Raw genomic sequence first — 17571 nt, 5'->3', positions numbered from 1 at the left:
AGACTTTATTGTCAAAAGTAGCTTGACACGAGAACCTATTAACAATGAATGGCAAGAAAACACAACCAAGAAATCTTGCCATTTTGTGTTTTATTTGCAGAACACTGCCAATTTAAATTTTCCTAGCTTCCACACCTTAATTCAACTTCTGTTCATTGGGTCTTAGTTCAGTATTGAATAAATAAAATACTTTCAACATTCACAAGCCTTTGTAGTTTAACCAAAAGCCAGGAGGTCTCAAAATGAGTTTTCCAATGAGTTTATATTACTTGTAGATTCCACCATGTAGTGATGAGAACTCTGGACTTTTGAGTTTACATTATTCTACTTTATAGTAGCTACAGAAATTGAAGTTGGGACAAAATGAAAGACTTGTTTCTAGAAAAACTACAATTTAGGTTTCTCAGTTTTAATCCTATTATATACATGTAATGCATTTCTATGGTTTTGCTCATATATTGATATAGTAATTAGTTTTCATAATTGAATATGGAACTCATAAGTAAATTTTGTTAAAAGAATTTTAACCAGTGATAAGTTGGGTCATAAGACTTGTATTTTAGTTCAACACCTATGCATGTTAGCCATGGGGTATTAAATATTCTTATTCTAAAATGTTACATTTTTTTTCCTTCTACCTTACCATATTAGCATTCACCTCATGCTATGGGTTCTATCCTAAATACACTCCAAAGGCCTAAATGCTAAAGCTTGGTTACCTGCCTATGGTGCTATTGGAACGCTGGGCCCTTAGGAAGTGAGGCCTAGTGGAAGGAAGGTAAACATATCTTTGATGGGGATATTAGGATACTTGCCTCTTCCTCACTCTTTCATTTTCTGTCATAAGGTGAGCAGCTCCTCTATCTTGTGTCCCTGCCATGATGTACTGTGCTGCCAGAGGCCCAAATCAACAGGTCAAGATTTCATTCTCTAATTAGTGTTACAAGTCTTAAAATAACCTAATAATATATAGGCTCTGGGGTGTCCTTAGGCACTTTATTTAGCTAACACAAATTACCTTTTAGGAAGGTTAGAACTTTATTAGGTTACCCATGAACTAGGCAGGACAAAACTCTCAGAACAGAAATAGAACCTGAATTTATCCTGATCAGAGAGACCTGTCAAGAAGTATTCCCATCATCTAGCATAAGGTTGATTATATCCTGATTTCTCTTACTTCCTGAATAAAGAATTTAAAAATTGGAAAGGGTCTTAATGAGCCCAAATCAGTTTCTTGTCAGATTTAAGGCACATAGACCACAATGAATGGTCTTGTACGCTATAGAGGACTAGAACCCTGCTTTTCTAGTGCCCAATCCATTTGATTGCTTTATGTGGGGTTCTGCCGTATTTAAATATAGCCTATGTCAAACTCCCAATTTTAGTGGTTACTTAGGATTTCTAGTTCACTGAGTATCTCTTTGTATATGCTAGTATCAAATCAATCAATTACTAAAATTACTCAAATCCTATTTGCTCTGAATAATACCAGAAATACTTAAAATTTTATTTTAGCTCTGCAACTGAGTCTCAAAGTCATTTTTAATGATCTCTGTAGTCTTTTCTGCTAAGACCAGATGTGGCCTTGGGATACTTTTCAGTACTTACTCTACTTATATTTTTAGCAGGTTGTTTTGGGAGCTCAAACCTAAGCCTTACACACATTATGCAAGTGGTCCTCCCCTGCACTGTACCCACAGCTTAAAGAACTCACTTTTAGGCAAACTAAATTAGTATAAATTAGTATACCAGGTAAGGTTGATTGTCCATTCTTGGCAGAAAGGTTGTAAAGCAAAATTTTGTAATACATGAGAGATTATATTAGAACTCTATAATCATCTTTTCTTTGCTCATCAATTTTCCTTTTGTTTGAATTGTTGGTATTACTTTGTCCATTAGCCAATTATTATAAATAAATAATTTGAAAATCCCAAATATTATGTTAGAATTTAGTATGTGAAATTATTTGGTTAGGATCAACTCCAAATTCTAATCATGCCTAAGTTGTTATTTAAACTTATTATTGATTTAATAACAGATTCAAATTAATCAAGCATTGGGTTATTATTATAAAGTTAACATAGACAAGTCATGGGAATTGATTCTATGTGAAAACCCCAAAACTAGAACTACCCCACACATAGGCCAAACTGAAAGAAAATCCAAGGCTCAGGACCTCAGCAGCAAAATTTCTGGCCTTTATTGCTTATAAGTAGTTTCAGCTATGTGTCCCCTCTGTATACCTGTTACAATCAATTTGCTTAGTCAGTCTGTTTTTACAATATATTTGTAAATGTCAATAAACTACATCTTTCTCATACTATGAGCATGTCTTATGGCTATGATAACTGCTTCATGGCTTCTTTCTCTATATTCAATTGATTCAAAAGATTATATAGCCCACAAAATATTTTTTTTTAATTTTGATACTGTTAAAACAGTTAGTGGTATCTAGTAGTAGTTCACAGAACTGAGATAAGTACAAGATCAGAAAAGTTTTGAATTTTGTATGACTTAAATTACTACTTGGAGGTCAGTGTAAAGCAGTGCTTTGAGATATAAAAAAGCTTTGATTGTGTTAGTGTAAGTATTGTATAAGTTAGTGTATGTATCATCTAGGATTGGCCAACTTTGGAAATTTCTTTTTAGAGTAATATTTCGACTACCCTGTTTTTCAGTTTTTATTATATTTATATTTAATATATCATTTTATAATATGTAATATTTATATTTAATTTTATCATGCATTGTTATGAATTGCCATAAATTCTATGAGGAAAACCAGGGAAATAATACAAAAACAATGCTTGATATATTTAAAGACTAGTATTTTCAGCTAGAACAATTGCTTACATTTATTCTATGCCCTGAAATAAATGCATATGAGAAAACAGTTTTCATCATTCAGTGACCATTGATATAAATTCAGGCTTTCCCCATGTAAAAGTATATTTCTATATTATGTATGTATTTCACCCAAATTTTTGACCCATAAAAATGAATTGTTTAGTAAATAGTAAAATATGTTCTTGTCAAAAATACATCATAATGTAATTACCAGTTTATTGTCCTTGACTGGCATGGGGCTCCATTGTAAGCTGAAAATAAAATGTACTTAATACAACTAATTTACTGAATTTTGTAGCTTAGTAAGCATACTCACCTTTGTAACCCTGTAACTGACAGTAGAGCTGTGTCGTATTGTTAATGTCCAGCATTCCAAGAAAGTATCAAGTCACGTATTACTAGCTCAAGAAGAGACAACAATTCTAAAATTCAAGGACAATATCACTTCCACACCATAAGTTGAGGAGGCTGTCTATACAGAGCGTACGTTTTCTTAGAACTACTAGCCTACTTAGTGTATAATGTCTTTTTAAATGAGAATAATATGACTGTATACATTTCTAAGCTTATATTTTAGGTTTACATTAATGCTTTTATGTTTTTCTTTTTACTCTTTGAACACATCAGAGACCAGAAATAGCTGGAATGCTATCTTAAACCAAAAATCTATTTAAACATTTAATGCTGCTTAAATGAAAGATATATAAAACATCCAAAACTCCACCTGGTAACTATCCTATTGAACACTGGTCAATATGTCGCTCAATCCAAGTCGACCTTCTTCATCAGAGGTAAGAAAACCATGCCTATCATTGGTTCTGAAAAAAGCAAAAAATATGAATGACATAAAATGTTGGATGCTGATTCTACTATGATCCCAACTTCCCATATCATATTATTAGATTATTTGATTATGCTTATTGCCTCTCTAACATCTTTTCTCTTATGACCAACAATGAATTAGTCTTATCACCCTTTTTACTGTTTCTTAACTGGTGATGCCCTCCAGACCTAGCTTAACTTCTCTAAGTAAGACACGGGATCACTCTGGCTCATACTTTTGACTAATTGTCATCTCCTGCTTTGTTTTTCTTCTCTGATAAACAACAACCCTAATGAATACATTTTCCACCTAATCTTCCCTGAAGACTTGAGGAAGAATATGCAAGTATAAGGGCCATTTTCACTTTAAATTCATGACCATGAGTCTCAAGTGAAATCTTTTGCTGGAAGGCATTCATACTATGTGTCACTTATTGACTTATTCTTTTGTACAAGTATTTTGTACTTTCTTAAACTACTAACAACTTCCTGTTCTTTCTTGATCTTCCACAATCATATTTCCACTTTTCACAAACGTACTCTTGTTAAATTCACCTCTTCATCATGAATTTTTTTACTTAATTCTTCTAAACATACTTGATCTGATTGAATACAATAGCTGACACCATTAATCCTTCTCTTCCTTGATAGAATTCCTTCACATTGCTTCTTTTGTTTTGTTTTTTGAGACAGTGTTTCTCTGTGTAGCCTTGGGTGTCCTGGAAGTAGCTCTGTAGACCAGGCTGGTGCTGTGGAATAATCCTTCTGTATACTGTGTGAATATATATCTCTATGATTGGTTTCATAAATAAGCTGACTGGCCAATAGCTGAACAGGATAAAGCTAGGCAGGTAAGTCAAACTGAGAATGATGGGATGAGGAAGGGACAGTCAAGGGAGTCACCAGCCAGATGGAGAGTGAATTGGACACACCAAATGGAATAGGAGTAAAAGACACAAGCCTCGGGACAGCCCATAGATTAATAGAAATGGGTTAAGTTGTAAGAGCTAGTTAGTAATAAGCCTGAGCTATTGGCCAATCATTTATAATTTATATTAAACCTCTGAGTGATTATATTTGGGAGGTGGTTGGGACAGGAAAACTCTGCCTACAGGCTGGCCTTGAACTCTGCTTCCTGAGTGCTGGGATTAAAGGTATGCACCACCTCCACTCGGTTCACATTGCTTCTTGCATAAATATTATCTTGGATTTTTTTTTCCTGTCCATGGTTTTACATTTTGTCTCCTTTGTTGGATCTTCCTCTTCTTTCCAACATCTCTGTAGTGGACCATCTCAGCTCTAAGGTATTATAAGTTCTCTCTGCTCTTGTTTGGTGGTATTCTGATCCAGCCTAGTAGATTTTAATACCAACTTTATATGGGTTTCATTTGTATCTCCATATAAGTCCTCCTTTGCAAATTCCAGATCATATAGACATATAGTCAGCTGACTATTTGACATCACTGTTTGGATGATCACCAAGCAAGCATCTAACAACAAATCTGAAGCTGGATCTTAACCCTGTCCCAGAAACTTGTGCTGCTTGCTACTTTTCTTTGATGATGGCAAATCTGTTTATTTCCTCTCTGATGCAAATGCTTTTAGCTCATACTTGATTACTAGCACATTTGACGATTCTTGACTTCCTAAATGCTGGGATAAGAGGTGGGCCTCACCATACCTAGCTTCTAATATATGAGTCGTGATTGAATTTGAGGCTGAAAAAATTTGAGGAAAATTTAACCATTAATATCCTCTGAATATAGCTGAGATACTAGTTGACACTGATAAATGACTAAATGCTTAATGTGAAAATAGAAATGTTAGAGAAGTCCTTTTTGATAGATTGTAGATCTCAAAATATTTAGGGATATTTAGATATGAAATCATGGTATCATATTTAGTCTATTCTGTCAAGAAAGAAAGAAAGAGAGTGCCAGACATGGTGGTGAATGCTGGTAATCCCAGCACTTGGGTCGCAGAGGCAGGATGATCAAGAGTTAAAGTCTATCCTCATCTGAACAATGAGTTTGTGGCTAGTGTAGACTATATGAGACCCTGTCTAAAAAAAAGGAAGAAAGAAAAAATAAGCATGGCAAAATGTTAACTTTTTATGTAAATTGTAAATATTTAAACATTCATGGTAACTTACAAAGACTTTAAATAGAAATAAGATCTGATATTGTCATGCTGTCAGCTATTTTGAAATCTAATGCAAAAGGAAAAATATATAAGACCTATACATATTCTTTTAATGTGTTTTGGTTTTTGTTTGGTTGTTTGGTTGGTTGGTTGGTTGGTTGATTGGTTGGTTGGTTTTTCAAGACAAAGTTCCTCTTTGTAGCTCTGGCTATCCTGGAGCTTGCTCTGTAGACCAGGCTGGCCTCAAACCCACAGAGCTATGCCTGCCTCTGCCTCCCAAGTTCTGGGAATAAAGGCTTGTGCCAACACCACCTGGCTTAATGTGTTCTTAAATGGTTAATGGTCTTAATGGAAACATTGTTGATAAGTTATTTGCTATATAGCCAGGAGTATAATATTAGAATAATGTGGTGATTTGTAAGAATAGAATATTTAACATACACATTTAAAATATTCAGTTTTACAACCATGTTACACTTATAGAAAAAAATTACATGTGTTCCTTTTAAGCATGAATATAGACATTTAATTCAGGAGATATTAATGTATTTGTTAAAGATAAGGTCATAATTAACTTCACATTCTAACTAGAGAATAAGCTTTTAAATGTTCTGTTCTTGAAAAATCAGCATATGTCAAACATTTAAGTCATTAGTAATGTTTAATCCTCAAAAGTATAGGAGTGATTTATTTGGTTTATAAAACAGCTTAAGCAAAACCTTTATTTAGTTCAAGAACCAGTTTATCTCCTGTAAAAACTACTGATTTTAATAACAGATCTTATTCAAATGTTTTTAAAGGTTTATCTTACTTGCATTTGTGTGTGTGTGTGTGTGTGTGTGTGTGTGTGTGTGTGTGTGTGTATACCATGAGCTCTCAGAGCCAAGAGAACAGTGTTGGATCACTTGACACAGGAGTTACTGACAATGTGGGTGCTGGGGACCAAACTTGGACCCTCTGCAAGAGCAGCAACTGCTCTTAACCACTGAGCTGTCTCTCCAGCTCCTTATTCAAACTTCCAAAGTTCCCAGATATTTCCTGTTGCAGTTAATAGTATAATTAGTTAAGCCCCTTGAATTTTAATGTGCAGTGGATATCAACCTTTGCTAGACTAAAGAACATGGGACTCCTCTAAGTATTGTTTTTGTTGTAGTAATCTAAATATTTTTAATGGAATACTAATTAGAGACATAAAATATGTCATGGATTAAGGGTTTTTTTTTCTTTTTTTTTCTTTTCTTTTCTTTTTTTTTTTTTTTTAAGTAAATGATTTGGTACAGCACAAACAGGCTAAGCTAACAATCAAGTCCTGGAGAAGATGGGAATCTATTCTTGATGTAGGACTTGATTGTTAGCTTAGCCTGTTTGTGCTGTACCAAACCATTTACTTAAAAAAAGAAAGAAAGAAAGAAAAGAAAAAAGAAAAAAAAACCTTAATCCATGACATATTTTATGTCTCTAATTAGTATTCCATTAAAAATATTTAGATTACTACAACAAAAACAATGGGCGGGCTGGGGGGAAGGTAAGGGGGGCGGGAGGGGGGAGAGCAAGGGAATCTGTGGCTGATATGTAGAACTGAATTGTATTGCAAAATAAAAATTAAAAAAAAAAAAAAAGAATCTATGGTAAAGCCAGGGGAGTAAGTATGCCCATTAGATAGTCACTCTGATTTCTAAATTCTTCCAGCTATGAGCTGAGAGACACTGACAATTCCTTCTGTCCCATTACCTTTAAAAAAGTTCTTTCATGGTTGAACTACATAACACTGAAAAAGAAACAACTTTCTTTAGCTAAAACCTTAATATATATTTTCTGATTCAAGATGTGTGACTGATAGGTTTGTTATGTTATCTCAGTTTTATAAATAGCCAAAGAGTAAAATAATGAGCTATAAGGCTTACATTGTTGAGCAAAATATGTCCAAATGTTTAATATAGCAAATAAATATTTTAAATATGAAAAAAAAGAATAGATTCTTCCTAGAACTCTAGGGAACAAACATATTCCCCAAACCACAGTATTAGCTTTTTTGATTGACACTGTGTGGCTACAATCCCCAAAACTCTAAGAGGCAGACAATACACAAAAGATAAGGAATCGAAAATATAAGGTGGAGTGAGGGATAGAGCTAGCAATAAGAAAACACCATCTCCATTTCTGGCTTATGATCAGGGTTTGGGGAAGAGGCCATGAGAGGGCAAAAAGAAGCCCCAGAAACAGCACAAGGTTTAGGCCAAGGGATGAGGAAGACAAGGCTTTCAGGCAAAGTCAAAGAAGAGGAAACTTGAGGAACTAAAAGTCAAGGCTGTGGGGAAGGGCCCTCTGACCACAGATGAAATTAAGAAGTCTGGCAAAAATAAGCTGTCCTTGTACCAAAGATAGTAGAGAACCCCCTTTCATTCCTGTTTAAAATCTGAATTCTCTGCCCTAACATCTTTCGCTACTTAAAGCTAGAATGAAGTTTTATCCTGGAGCTTGTTGTACATTGTAATAAACTTTTGTTGAAAGAAAGAAAGGAAGGAAAAAAAGGAAATAAATTAATTCTTTGTCTACTTTAGAAAAATTTTAACTGATGTTTTTCTTATTCAGTTGGTGGAACTTCATGTTTTTTATGTCCCTGAAGGATCGTGGAACTATAAATTAAATACTATTTCAATAGAAGTTATTAACAAGTTTATTTCTGCTGGATTTATAAGGCAAGTATTTTGTGGCAATGAAATAAGTTATGTAAAAAAGAGAAATATATTTTCTGAAAATTGAAAATCTTCTAAGTGGAAAATCTCTTGTCAGTTTGATGGATCCATTCCTAGTTCAGTAAATGCTGTTAATAAATAGTACTGTGTAATGCTAGTAATAGGGATTGGGAGTAGAGTGGTGAACAAGGTACCAGGTGTAATCCCCAGTACTGCAATACATACATAAGCTTTATATCTTAAACATTTTTATAGGAACACACATCATCTGGACATAATACTGCTACTGCCCAGAAAACAGTGTATAACCTGTTTGTTACTAAGATTATACACAAAAATAATTAACAGAAATGATCTAAAATTCAAAACCAGTTGAACTCTGAACAGTAGTTAAAGCAATATATTGACAAGGTCTTTATAATTGCTTAAAGGAATAAAACTGTAGGTATGTGTATATGTGTGTTTGTGTGTGTGTGTGTGTGTGTGTGTGGTGTGGTGTGTGTTTTCACATTCAAACAGACATGACACTATATAATCTAGCTCTTTGTTTTTCCCTTGAGGGTATCTCACCTCCTCAAATTCCCCATCACTTTTCCAGTCACATTGATTTCCTTTCTGTTCTAAAACACATTACATATAGTCATTATATACAGTTCTGAGCTGCTGAGATCACCCAGCAACTGAAAGCACATACCACACAGGACTAGCAACATGAGTTCAATTCCTGGGACCCACACAAAGGTGGAAGGTAGAAGCAACGCCACAAAGTTGTCCTCTGACCTCTACACACACAGTGGCATGCACACCCATACACAAATATAATAATAAATTCCATAAAAAGTTTTGTTTTAACCATAAAACTTGGATATAGATTAGAAAAACAGACATTTCCTTTTCAATCCAAAAAGCACTTTTGTAATCCATATTCATTTGTACAATTTTAAAAGGCAGGTTTGTAATCATTTTTTGTTTTGAAAAATGCTTACTGGAAACCTAAAGTCCCAGACAGTATAGGAACATAAGGCATTAAATTATATTTAATATATTAAATTAGTATTTACATTTGTAAGTTAACTGACTAAACCTGCTGATTCATTAATATATTCAAAATCTATGTAAAACAATGTCATGGTATTTCAGAGTATCTCCTCAACTTACTTTACAAGCTTTGAGGGAGCGCCTTGGTGAGTTTCTTGGTGTAGATGCTGTTGCAGAAAAATTTTTATTTCTGAAATGCATTGGAAATAATTTAGCTGTGGTAAGTTTTCTTGATTTTTATCCTTCTAAGTAAAGTCTACATTATCAAATTATGTTTCTTAAATATTTATCAAGTCAGTTCTTTCACCTACTGTGAGATAATTTAGGTCAAATTCTAAAATGTTTGTAATATTTTATTTTAAACAAATACTAACATTTTACTGCATATAAAGATAAATGTGGAGCCTGCCCTTACAGTGCACTCAGTGTAATGGTCAAGGTAAATTATGTAATATGAATAAATCAAATGTCATATTTATATAGTGAAGAAAAAGAAATTTTCCAGCAGAATTTGAAAAAGGTAGGTAGGAGACATTGAGAAAGAAATGATACTCAGACTTGGATCTTGAAAGATAACATTTGATCTTGAAAAGAATGAAGGGTAAAAAAAGATTCCTGATTAAAGAAAAGAGAATGATCAGAGGATTAGAAAATCAGGCAACCAAGAAAGAAGGAATGGCCGGGCGTTGGTGGCGCACGCCTTTAATCCCAGCACTCGGGAGGCAGAGCCAGGCGGATCTCTGTGAGTTCAAGGCCAGCCTGGACTACCAAGTGAGTTCCAGGAAAGGCGCAAAGCTACACAGAGAAACCCTGTCTCAAAAAAAAAAAAAAAAAAAAAAAAAAAAAGAAAGAAGGAATGATTATCTTTTGTTATATTAATTCTTGTCAAAAAGTGGGGGGAGAGTAGAGAACCAATCATAAAGTACACTCCGAAGGTCTTGAATGCCAGATGAATATTTAATGATTTTTTTCTGAAGCCTTGGAGGTTTTTTTTTGTTTGTTTTGGGTTTTTTGGTTTTTGTTGTTGTTGTTTTAAGATTTATTTATTTATTATGTATACAGTGTTCTGCCTGTATGTATGCCTGCATGCCAGCAGAGGGCACCAGATCTCATTACAGATGGTTGGGAGCCACCATGTGGTTGCTGGGAATTGAACTCAGATCCTCTGCAAGAACAGCCAGTGCTCTTAACCACTGAGCCATCTCTCCAGCCCAGCCTTGGAGTTTTTGAGCAAATGAATAGCATGATTAAATCCTTTAATGAAAATTACTTTACCTTCATTGTGAAGTGGGAAGACAATGTGGGCCCATATTATAGCCAGTTATATGATCTGAGCAAGTTACTTAATTCTTTATGCCTCTATATCCCTGTCTATAAATTAGAGGTGATGTTCATATCTGTCTCATGAAATTGCAAAGATCAACTGAGCTAATTTATGTACCTCACATAGAATAGTGCCAGATATACACTGATTCCCATGGAAATGATTACCATAATTATTATTAAGGGACATAGAATTTCCGTTGTTTGGTTCAGTGACTAGAAGTAGGATTGGATACTATGTTCTCTTGGATCTAGCTGTAGTTACTTTTTTATTGATATGCTGTATGTCTTCCATAGAAAAGTACAGAAAAATAATTGAAAATATTATCAAAGATTTAACTTTTCTTATGTATTTAAATCTAGGTGAAGGAAAAGCAAGAATCAGAACTGAAACTCAAAGCATTTGCTCCTCCATATGTATGTATTATTATCTTAAACTTAACTAATTTTAAAACCTAAAGTGGATTTTGTTGGTTTTGACTTTTTAAAAAATTTCCTGTGCTTTAGGCTCTTCAACCAGAATTATATTTGCTTCCTGTAATAGATCACTTAGGAAATGTTTATTCAGCATCATCAACAGTTACTTTAGATGAACGGCAGAATAATAATGATACTACAGAGATTAATGGAACAATCCACAGACCAGATAGTGTAACTTTACCAAAGGATGACCCTGGAGATCCAGGTTTGTTGGAAAATACTTGGAAAGACTTTACAAATCAAGAAGAAGGTGATCTCAACTAAAATGGAGAAGGCAAAGAGTTTCTTATACATAGTAATTTGAGCAGCCAAGCCTATATGCAAATGTTGGGCAAATCTAACCTTACAAATAGAGGGAAGATACAAGGGAAGCTGTAGTTCAATTGGAGCTTTAAAATGTAAAGGTGTAAAGGAAAAACAATAAAATATACCGTTAAAAATAAAGTAAGGGCTAGAGAGGCAGCTCAGTGTGTACTGTGCTAGACTTGCAAACGTAAGGACCCAAATTCAGTACATAGAGCCCGCATTAAGACAAAACAAAAGCTGCCATGATGATATGCACTTGGACACCAGCACTGGCGAGTCAGAAACAGGCAAAGCCTTGAAATTTACTGCCTGCCTACCCTGGCCTACTTGGTGAGCTCCAAGCCAGGTTAAGACCCTACCTCAAAAACACAATGGTAGGAGCTGGAGAGGTGACTCAGAGGTTAAGTGCATTTACTGTTCTTGCAGAGGACCTGAGTTTGGTTCCTAGCATCCACATCAGGCTGGTCACAAATGCCTTTAACTGTAGCCCAGAAGATCTGATACCCTCTTGTGGCTTCCATAGGCACCAGGGCTCATGTACATATCCACACAAACACACATAATTAAAAATAAAACAAATCTTTAAAAGCACACTCAAAAGTAGATGGCACTTGAAGAAAGACCCCTAAGATTGACTTCTGGTTTCCATGTGTACATATGTACTTACACTCATACACACTGGTGCACCTATACACACACAGTCTCTTACATGCAAACAAAGTGACAGATAACCAAAATGCTTTAATTAAAATTAAATTTATACAAACAAAGCTGTTTAGAAAAATGTCAGTTAAACATTTTTATCATATTTCATGGGCTAAGAAGATGTGCAAGGAAAAAACAGGTATACTAAATGTAAGTGAAGTACATCTCCTTCAAACTAACGAAAGTATCCATTACAGCTGCAGGATATTGCTTCCTAAGTATATCTATTGTCATCTCAGTTTATTCTACACCAGATGATATTTCAAACTTAACAATTTCTGGAATATTTCTTGTGTTAATATTTAGTGTTAGTTGATGCCAGTAAGATAGATACTCAGTGAGAATCTCTATCTTGGCATGACTGTTCTTTTCATTCATGGCAATCACCTAAACACTAAGGGGGAAGAAACTGAAAACATTCACAGTCAAATCCAGTATTTCTGAGTGCTGCAAGGTGGAGTGGTAATGAGGATGCAGTTACTCTATCAAATTTCGAGTTGTGTCAGATTTCACACTCTACATGAATTATGATAACTGCATACAACTTTTTAAAACTTTGTGGGAATGTTGAATTACACAAATTTATAAAAAATGTGGTTATTTTGTATTTTACATTTATTTGTGTGTGTGTGTGTGTGTGTGTGTGTGTGTGTGTGTGTGTAGGTCAGAGAACAACTTGTGGGAATGAGGTCTCTCATTCCACCATGCTGGATCCAGGGATTTAAATCGAGTCGTGAGATTTGATGAGTGCCTTTACTAGCTAGCCCATCTTCTAGCCTACAGGTGTGGTTCTTAAATGGGGTTAATTTTTTGGTGCTTTTCTAAAAAACAAAACAAAACAAAATTCCTATAATTTGAATGAGATGCTTTAATGCATACTTGTTCTTAAAAGTTCCAGAAACTGCAGTGTGTATCAAGAATAAAGATTAATAATGATTGTGCTACTCAGAAGTCACTTGTCAAAATTTTGATATATGATTTCCAAATATTATTGATGTTATAGTTTGACTATGAAATGTTCCTTCATGTAATCATGATATGGATGGAATTTTCAGGATTTAGTTAGTGGGGATCTGTTCAAACATTTAATACTATTATAGTATGAGGAGAAAGGATAAGCATGTACTGTGAACTTGTATTTCTGGAGAGGTAGGTAAGGATTTAAGAACTCTGGACAAGCTTAAGAATTCAGTGGACAGTAGAAACCAACTGGAGTATTTAGAGTGACAGGATTGAGTTTCAGTTCTAGGAACACAAGTTAGGTAACAGTAAGAAGAATAGAGTTGAGCACTAAAGGCCTGATCTAGGAAAATGACAGTTGAGGTTGAAATCAGATTTTAAAGTCAGGGACTTCTAGGGCTTGGACGGTGTGCTTCCGCACTAAGCCACTTTAAAGAGGAGGAAATGGTGAAGTCATACCTGCTATTTCAGTGCCAGGACTTGAGTTGGATTTTGTTAAAAGCCCATGTTTATAGCACTGGACCAGAGGCATATTGAATTATTTAAAATGTTATACACACTGTTAGCACTCTGCACTGTCACATGCCATTCCTTCTTAAATTTCTCTTGCCTTTGTCACAAACAACTCACAATTGCACAGACATTACATGTTGCTTTACTTTGTATTGATGGCACAAATGACAAATATGTGTCTTATACTACTATCAGAATGGACCCACAAATCTACTAGTTTTGTATTGTCATTTATTTGCTGGGGGTAGGTAAGCAGAGTGGTGTTTTACTATTACTTTTAAGCGGCTGTTATATCCAGTTGTTTTCTTTTAACATCAATTAGATCATTTTGAAAAATCCCAATTGCTTGACTTTGTCAATGTCAACTGGGAAATGTGGCTAAATTTAAATTAAAGTGATACAGCTTCAAGTGGAAAAAATGCTTTTGTTTGTTTGTTTATGTGTTCTGGTGTTCTGCCTGCATGTATGTCTGTGCACCACATTCATGCAGTGTCCAAAGAGGGCAGAAGAGGGCGTTGGATCCCTTGGGATAAAAATAACAGGTGGTTGTGAGCCATCTTGTGAATGCTGGGAATCAAACCCAGATCCTCTGGAAGATCAGTCCATGTTCTTAACTACTGAGCCATCTCTCCAGCCCCCACAAAATGATTTGACAAACTTTGTAAAGTGACTTTTAAAATATTAATTTGGCTCACTTTTTAAATACATTTTAAAATACTGATTTCTAGGAGAAATAATCTACATTATTGGTTAGGCCCATGGATCTTTATAAATAGAGTATTAGTGTTAATAAAGACATATTTGAAAAATTACTATTCTTTAAATTTTTAAAGATGTATTTATTTTTAAATTATTTTCTGTGTATGGATGTATTGCCTGCATGTATGTCTGTGCACCATGTGTATGCCAGTGTCCCAGAGGCCAGAAGAGGACATCAGATCCCTTGGTGGCTGTAAGCTACTATGTGGGTGCTGAGAATTGAACCTGGATGTTCTGGAAGAATAGTCAATGTTCTTTAACTGCTGAGCCATCTTTCCATCCCCAAGAATTGCTACTTAAACAAAGGGAGATTTTTATAAATGAAAGTGTATATAAAAGTTTTCTTCTGTTTTCATACTAGCATTTTCTTAAATAGGTTTCTCAGATTTTTTCAAAAGTATCTTTAGACAAAAGGTTTTATTAAGACTAAGTCTGATAAAACATAACTTATTTCCTCTTTCAAATTCATGTTGCACATAAAAATACTGCAGTAGCATATGTGCACATGTCCGTGTTTGTGTTGTTGGTGAGGGTGGGTGATCAGTTGAGTTCACTAAAGAATCTTTATTCATCTGAACTAATACTTTGTGAAACTCATTCTGGAAAATGCATTTGTGTTTGCAAAGTTTGTGACATAAGGTTATAACATACACATATGAGAACAGTGCTTACTTGACTATTTTCCTAATATTTGAATTTTATTTGCCATGCACGAACACAAACATCAGCTGAGGAAAGCCAGACTGCACAAAATCACCATGGGAATTCCGAGTTGCCAGGATCGTTGGAAGAGTCAAATGATTGCTTTGGGAACCTCAAAAGGTAATTAGTACAAATGGTGATTATACATATCCTAATCTTGAGTATAATGAAAAGAATGTGTTTATATAACAATGTAGATTATAATCTTTTCAAATTAAGCATCAATTGTATAAGCAAAAGAATTATATTCACAAAATTATTATGTTTCTAAAATTTCTAATTATTTTTAACCTTAACATAGACCCATAGCGATGTCTTATTTTACTACTCACATTAGTTTGTGAGTTTGAAAGAAAATATACAGCCCAGTATGATTCTTATTATTATTTTTTTTTGATTTTTTTGTTTGTTTGTTTTAATAAGAGGTAGGGTCATGCTATGATGCCTAGGCTGGCCCTGAACTCCTAGGCTCAAGCAGTCCTCTGCTTCATCCAGGGAAAAAGTTACAATGATACAAGCCACCCATCTGGCTTTTAGGTTAACTTTAACCATTTTCAAAGTTATATTTGTGTTTATATAACATCAAAGTAAACATCCATGTGTGAATATGTAGGTCAAGTTTTCATATGACTTTCAAATCTGTTATTCTTTTAAGTCCATTTCTTTGGAAAGATGGTGATGATGACGATGATGATGATACAACTATCAATAGACAGCAGGCCAAACAGGTATGATATTAACATTTTTACTTAATGTAGCATTGCAACATAATACTAATTTGACCTACAGACTGAATATCTGCTTTTATTTATAATGCCATAAATATATTGTTGTAATATCTGTAGTATCACTGGTGGTTCAATTTTTGTTTCTGCTTTTGTGAAAAAATAATATGCCCAAATAAGTGGGATGAAAATTTTATATACAACAGCTTTTTAGACCATTTTCTTAAATGCTTTCACTGTTTTTAAGGTACTCTGAGCTTTAATTGGTGTTTTTTTTAAAGATAATTTGTAATTGAATATGCTGATAGATGTATTTCATTAACTCAGCTCTTTAGAACAGATTTTTTTGAGTGCATTGAAAGGGTATATGGTAGTGGTTCTCAGTTATTAGCAGTGTGGCTTTGGATCAGCTATTTCATGTGGCTAGCAACAATCTAAAAGAGCTAATGGACAATATTTACTTCACCAGTTTATTCTGAAGGAGTGAAGACATGGAAAGAATTTTGTAAATATCTGTAGCATGAATTAGGACGTTATTAAGATGCTAGCAATACTAGATTTAGTAATAGCTAACTATGAGTATCTATTACCAGGCACTATTCTAAGCACTTTACACATATGATTCATTTGATTTCCTTTCCCCTGCAAACAACAACAAAACCTTATGAGGTAGATATGATTATACATATTGATTGCTGACTTAATTGGATTGAAATATGCCTAGGAGTTAGTAAGGCACATTTTTGAATGTGTCTGTGATGGTGTTTCCAGAGAGACAAGTGGTGAAGATCCTAAGTAGAGACACCATGCTCCAGCATGCTGGGTCCTGTACACAATCCAAGGAGAGGATGGAGGAAGTCCACTTGGACTTGTTCTTGTTCTGTCACCTGTCCACTATGAAGTAAATAGCTGGGCCACATAATCATGCTGTTGTCTGTCTGCCTCATCACAGAAACATCAGTAATAGAGAGATCCAGCTATGGACTGAGACCACTAAAACTAGAGCTGAAATAAATCTTTCCTTCTGCAGTGATTGTCAAATACAGGTATTTTCAGTGGCTGAGCAGTTCTCTTCTATGAACTTAACTCAATGAAACTCTTATCTTGGCCATTAGCCCCCAAGAAACACATTTCAAAGCAAACTGTATCTGCTTGATAACCATCTCCAGTCCTCTATATTTTCAGTTTGCTTTTGGACCCTCTCATTCAAAGTGCTATGATCTACCAAATCTTGCTCTTGGTGGAGTCCTATCCTTCTAGAGTGGAGCAGAGTTGACATTTTTATGCTCTCTATGTATAGTGCTCTGTAATATAAAGTGTGCATCTGACTTTGCCTCAGTGTGACCTCCTGGCCACACTATGGGTTAGAGTTCCTATCTCCACACTTGCATGTAAATTGTAGGATTCTGTGATCTTAGGCTGTACATATAAATTACCTGCCTTCCTTTTGCGGTATTTAGAAGGCTGTATGGAGAAAAATCTAATTTATGTTATGTAGAAACTTAAAATAAGCTGCAGAAAGAACAAAACAAAATATGAATAAGACTTGATTT

The 17571-nt window shown here is 34.6% G+C and overlaps 1 protein-coding gene across 4 annotated transcripts in view; it reads left to right on the top strand.

Moving 5' to 3' along the window:
• Spata1 (spermatogenesis associated 1) overlaps positions 1-17571 on the top strand; it is a 41122-nt gene that overhangs the window by 1759 nt on the left and 21792 nt on the right. For 3 of the 4 annotated variants that reach the window (XM_059266408.1, XM_059266405.1, XM_059266407.1), the window contains exons 2-9: positions 848-914; positions 3475-3638; positions 8404-8510; positions 9648-9765; positions 11232-11285; positions 11376-11553; positions 15320-15413; positions 15949-16021. In XM_059266408.1, the coding sequence (XP_059122391.1) occupies positions 3603-3638; positions 8404-8510; positions 9648-9765; positions 11232-11285; positions 11376-11553; positions 15320-15413; positions 15949-16021 (660 nt within the window). In that variant the 5' untranslated portion in view covers positions 848-914; positions 3475-3602. The remainder of the gene's footprint in view (positions 1-847; positions 915-3474; positions 3639-8403; positions 8511-9647; positions 9766-11231; positions 11286-11375; positions 11554-15319; positions 15414-15948; positions 16022-17571) is intronic. The other variant, XM_059266406.1, reaches the window with a different exon arrangement.

Source organism: Peromyscus eremicus, chromosome 6 (genome assembly GCF_949786415.1).
Source record: "Peromyscus eremicus chromosome 6, PerEre_H2_v1, whole genome shotgun sequence".
In the NCBI taxonomy this organism is placed as follows: domain Eukaryota; kingdom Metazoa; phylum Chordata; class Mammalia; order Rodentia; family Cricetidae; genus Peromyscus; species Peromyscus eremicus.
The sequence above is the reverse complement of the archived record's forward strand: the minus strand, read 5'-3'. Positions and strand labels throughout refer to the sequence as shown.